Source organism: Charadrius vociferus, unplaced genomic scaffold (assembly GCF_000708025.1).
Source record: "Charadrius vociferus isolate BGI_N301 unplaced genomic scaffold, ASM70802v2 scaffold822, whole genome shotgun sequence".
Taxonomy (NCBI): domain Eukaryota; kingdom Metazoa; phylum Chordata; class Aves; order Charadriiformes; family Charadriidae; genus Charadrius; species Charadrius vociferus.
The window spans coordinates 191,419-197,174 of NW_009647481.1; the positions used below are offsets into that span (position 1 = coordinate 191,419).

At 58.4% G+C, this 5,756-nt stretch overlaps 1 protein-coding gene across 1 annotated transcript in view; it reads right to left on the minus strand.

The window, feature by feature from the left end:
• Positions 1–3,172, minus strand: part of STARD10 (StAR-related lipid transfer (START) domain containing 10) — a 4,909-nt gene extending 1,737 nt beyond the window's left edge. The window contains exon 1 of the mRNA XM_009880713.1: positions 3,008–3,172. Coding sequence (XP_009879015.1) covers positions 3,008–3,172 — 165 coding nt within the window. The remainder of the gene's footprint in view (positions 1–3,007) is intronic.
• Positions 3,173–5,756: the final 2,584 nt, after the last annotated feature.

The window sequence follows — 5,756 nt, forward strand, 5'->3', positions numbered from 1 at the left end:
GGCAAGCAAAGGGATGCTCCTGCCCTGGCACAACGTTCTTGGGTGTGGGGTCCAGTCTGGGATGGCTGGTGGGGCCCCGGCTGTAACTGGAGCCACGGAGCTGCCCGACTGTGCCGGCGACTGCATTATTAATGAAGCCGGCCGCCCTGCTTCTCTCAATGCCGGGAGGAAGGAGATGTCATATGCTCCTCGTTAGAGGCCTTGCATCTTTGATGAGGTGTTCAGCAGTGCCGTGTAATCGGAGATGGCCCTCTGAACATGGCAGGTCCCATCAATCTCGGGCAAGCTTTCCCCGATGGCCTGGGTGATGGTTTCTGCCCGGCGTGCTGGACTCGTGCCCAGGACAGGCTTGGAGATGCGCTGCGCTCCTTGGGCCACCGGGGATGAGAGTGTGGGAGCACCCAGCCCCCTTCTCTTGCTCCTTCTCCCCATCCACCCCCTCCCAGCTGGCTCTGAAAGTGCTGCTGCTGCAGGGTGAAGGATGCCTCCATCAGGAGGTGGAGCTCATGGTCCTCCTGGGCTCCTGGAAGTTATCACAGTGGGACCCTTGCAGCCTTGCAACCCCAAAATCCCCCCCTAAAGCCTGTCCACCACCTCTCTCCAGCCATGGATGAACAGTGCAACAGCCACACTAGGTGCAGCAGGTAGTCAACTGGGACAGGGAAAGTGCAGAGCCCCAAACCAGACCATCAACAGTGAATTCAGGTGGAAAAAATCCAAAGCTCCAACTGCTCAGGGACTCTCCAGGTTATGCCTGCATTAATGGAAAGACTGGGGGTCTTCTGACCCCCAAAGCCCCATCCTGTGGAGTTCTCGGATCTCCCACACAAATTGGGTGGGATCCTCCATCCCACATTTTGGGAAAGGTCCCTGGGCAGTGTTAACCCCTGCACCATGCCCAGGCCCTCTCCAGAGCAGGGAAAAACCACATCAAGGAGGTATTACTTGCAGTGAAGCAGACTGGGCGATGGTGCTCAGACCCCCCTGACCCTGCCAGGGGTCCCTTCTCTATGGGGCTTGGTGGTGGCAAAGGGGGATACAGCCCCTCTGCCGGGCTGTGCTTGTTTGAACTTGGCTGGACTTCATGAGGTTCCTGCCAGCCTGTCTCTCCAGACTGCCCAGGTCACGCTGAACAGCAGTCTTGTCTCCAGCACTTCAAATGCTCTCTGCACTTCAGTGCTGCCTGCAGGCTTGCTGAGAGGGCACTCGATCCCATCATCCCAGTAACAGGGTGGGACCCAGCAACTGGCCACCATCTGGACTCTGCACTGCTGACTACCATTTCATGAGCGGGACAGTGAGTTGGTTTTCCGTCCGTCTCATCATCTGCTTCTCCAGTCCAGATCTCACCAACGTGGTGATGAGGAGACTATTGGAAACCCTGTCAAAGGCTTTACTAAAGTCAAGGAACAGGGCTTTCGCTGTTCTCCCCATACACACACACCCAGTCCTCTCATTGCAGGAGGCAATCAGGTTGGTCAAGCATGATTTACCCTTGGTAGGTCCCTGCTGCTGTTACCACTGCCCTTGTCTTTCAAACATGGCTTCCAGGAAGATGTTCCCCATCACTTTCCCAGGGATGGAGGTGCCACAGCAGCCCATAGAGCCCTGGAGCATCCTTCTTGCCCTTCTGGAAGAGGGATGTGATGTTTGCCTCTTCCCAGGTATCAGGGACCTCCTGGAGTCACCAGGACTTTTCAAAGAGACGTTGTCCAGACCCCTCAGCACCTCCCCTGGTGCATCCTGCCAGGTCCTGCGGACTTGCGCATGCGCAACTGGGATAAGTACTCCCTGATCCTAGCCCAGAAGCTCTTCCCTGGCTCATGGTGGCAAGGTAGCATGTATTGCAGCTACGCCTCTGCAGAGAGTGCCGCTCCTCCTCCTCACCTTGGCCCTGAAGGGCCTCCATCCATGGCAGCATTGCAATCATTGTGAGCTCAGCTCCTCCTCGTGTCTCCCCAGCTGCATGCCCTGGTGTGCAGGCATCCAAGACAGGCTGCCGGTTGCTTTGTGTTCAGGAAAATGGTGCAAGAGCCTCCTCCGGTGTACTGTACCGCAGGTGCCTCCTCACCACCTCCCCATGACTTCCCTGCTCTTCAGGTCATAGTAACTCTTCCCTAACGGTCCTAGATGAAAGCTCTCTTTATCAGGTTGGCTGTCCTGCAGGCAAGATGCTCTGGCTCTACTTGCTTAGGTGGATTCCATCCCTGCCCAGCTGTCCTGATCCTCAGTGGCCAGAAAAGCCAAAGCCCTGCTCATGACACCAGCCATGGAGCCAAGTATTGACCGGAGGATGCTCCCATGCAGGGCTTACCCTGTCCGTAATGGGGCTCCCTTGCCCCCAGCACCCTTGATGTGCTCAGGGTCACCTGGCAGTGTCACTGGTGCCATGTAGATGAGCAACAACGTGTAACAACCTAAGGGATGGTTGAACCTCGCTAGACCCTCTGCAGCATCAAAGATCCGGCCCCCGGCAAGCAAAAAACCTCCCGAGACGGCACATGGGGGATCTTAAACTCCCCGGGATGCTCATCCAGTGCAGGACGTGAGGTGATGTGCCCCAGGATGGCGTGGCTGGGGGAGAGGCACCAGGGAGGCATCCCGCCAGCCTACCTCATGCCCGGGGGCTCCCAGCAAGGCCATCTCCATAACGTAATCGATCCCAGGGCCTTCCCGCAGGTGTCTGCATCAAGGGCAGCCGCAATGTGAGCCCACATGTGTGCGTGCATGCATGGTAGGACACTGCAGAGGGCATCCCGGCAGGTCGAGAGGCTAAAGCCACGGGGAGGGCAGGGAGAGCCTGCAGAGCAGCTCGCCAGCTGGGGAAGCACCTCTGGGGAACTAACCCCACCAGCCCCGGCATTCAAGGCAGAAACACCCCCAGGTAGGCTGGACTAGGGTGTTGTGCATCCCCAGGATGGCCCCAGCACCCCAGGGACCCTCAGGAGCAGCGAGGCACGCAGCTGGGGGAGGGCTGGCAGTCCTGCAGCCGCCGGCGTCTGCTTACCTTGATTTTCTGCACGGTGCAGCTTTCTTCCTGGCCCTGACTCCACACGGTCACGCCAGCCTTGTTATACCGACAGTGCCAGCCCTCCAGGCTCTCGCACTGATCCCTGAAGGAGCTGAAGTCGGAGTCATCTGGGATATAAACCATGTCCCCTCCTCTGGACATGGGGCTGAGCTGCCAGACCCAGGGTGCGGGCACCGGCTGCAGGCAGGCTCCTTCTGCCTCACCTCCTGAGAAACCTGGCTCTGCCCTTGAGCTCTGCCTCGCTGGGTGCCTGCTGCAGCTCACATCATCCTCAAGCCCCGAGCACGTGCCCCCCGGAGTGGACACCGGCCGCCCAGGCACACCGGGGATGCACAGAGACCTCCAACCACCCCGGCCACCCTGCGCCACACAGAGCAGCAGGAAGGAAGGCTTTTTCCCTGCAGTTGCTATCGCAGCTGCTGGGAGCTCAGATGTCTTCTCCGGCTGGCTAACCAGGATCACATTTCTCTCCGGTTGGCTGTCAGCTCCTCTATAATTCAGCAGGTAGCAAGGCGCAGGTGGCTCGGTTTTCAGGGCAGAGCTGCCCCTGGCTCTCTGAGCCCCCCGGCCCTGCCGGCCCCGCTCTCCCCTCGCTAACACACTCGAGCAATCTCTGTGCCTGACTTTGCAGCACTGGCTCGCTGGCGGGATCAGCTGATCGCCTGCCAGGAGCAGCAGCAGCAAAAATGATGGGCTTCAGCAACAGCAGGATGCGGGCCAGGACTGGTCCTGGCCTGCCTGGGATGGGGCCTCGGTCCAGTGCACAGGACCTTGGCTGTCAAGGTGTCCTGGGTCTGTGCAGTGGGCTCCTGGTGTGGGGAAGGGAAAGAATTTGCAGGTGGGGAGGTTGCCCCTCACTAGGCTTGCAGGATTCTGGTGATGCTGGTGGGAAGGGACCCCCGGGGGTCTCTAGCCCACATTGCCGCTTGGAGCAGAAACACCACCAGCACAGGATAAGCTTATCCGTAGCTTTACCCAGTTGTGTCTTGAAGGACGGACTTCTCCCACCTCCTTGGTGGCATGTCCCACCACCTCCCCAGGAGAAAAAAACAAATTCCTATTGTCCAACCAGAAGCTGCAGCTAATGTCCATTGTCCTTTGTTACATCTCATGCCCTACTGAGACAGCATGGCTCTGGCACCTTTGCATCTGCCTTCCCCCTAGCTGCATGATGCTGATAGATCCCAATCCACCCCTCTTGTGGCCCCGGGCCCTGGCCCTACCAGCAGCATCTGCTGGTCCGTCTCCAGCTCCTCCACCTCCCCCTGAAATGGGGGGGCAGTCTGGACACAGAACCCAGCTGGGAGTTCCCTGGGGCTGTGCAAAGAGGACATCCCTTCTTCTCAGGCTGCTGGCCACACTCTACCTCATGTCGCCCAGGATGCAGCTTGCTCCGTTTGGTCAGCCTCTTGTTCTGAACCTTATCGCAGGTCCTTTTCACTGTGACCTTGCTTAGCCCCTCGGTCCCCAGGCTGGGTGAAACCTAGGGTTATCTGGACCATCTTGTTGATGTCCACAAGGTTTCTGTTGGCCTGAATTTTGAGTTTCTTGGGGTCCACCTGGACTGAGGTTCTGCCATATGTTACACACCTGTTCCCCCTAGTTTAGCCTCACCTGCAAGGCGAGGGTGCAGTTATCTCCTCATCGGACCCTCTTATGAGGATAGAGAACATGGCCCCGGTATTGACCCTAGGGTACCCCACTTGAGACCAGCTACCACCTGGGCATGAAGGCATGGGCAAAAACTCATGGAAGGAAGAGCAAGGAGAAAGCTGGAGAGCTGCAACCACTCATAAAGTCTTGCCCGAGGAGGAAGGTCACCTGCAGTTGCCTGCAGCTGCCCGCACTCTAGCATGGTGGGCTGAGCAACCGCTCCTCCGTGCAGACTGGCTTGTGGTGGAGCTGCGCTTTTCACAGCTTGGGTTGCTGTGGGTGCCGTGGCCGTCTACCGGTGAGGCAGAGCTGCCAAGCGCCACGCTTGGTTAAAGAGCTGCTGCAGCGGGCGGGGAGTTGGGGACAACGCAGAGGAAAGACCTTGGGGTGGCCTTGGAGCTGCGGAGCAGGGAGCAAGAGAAGCTGGATGGATTTATGGTCTAGAGCTGTCTAACGCCATTGCTGTAGTGTCCCCTGGGGTGCACAGGAGCGTGTGCGATGTGCACACCTATGTGTCCATGTGCAAGCGCGTGCAGTCACCTCAGCCCCTCCAAGAGCCAGACACAGTCTGGAGAGCTCATGTGTGGGTGCATGGGGGAAGGTGGGACCCAATCCTGGGGGCTTTGTGGCACCAAAGAGTGCCCATGGGGTGAAGAAAAGGAGAACACAGCAGTCCTGGGGATGGAGGAGCTCGGACCAGCTGCGTGGGAAGGAGCAGACTGCCTTCCCAGCATCACTGATGCAGGAACCAGCCCTGCCTGGCCCCATTTGCACCTGAGGGATGGAAAGAATTTCTCTGCCCAGTGGGTCAGGCTGGAAAGTTGAATAAAAAGTGCTTTCTTCTCTTCTGAAGCAGCTCTTGGGGTGACTGTCCAAACTGGACAACAGCGCAGCCACCCAAAATCTCGCTGGTCACCACCACGTGTCCCCTGCAAGCCACCAGCTGAGTTGAGACGGGTTTCCATGACCCGTTGGCCCTTGCAAGCACTCAGGGCTCAAACCAGCTCCGTTTACACAGCCCTTGGCTCCTTTGGACCCACGGTTCGGATGTGGGTTACACTGCTGGGACCCT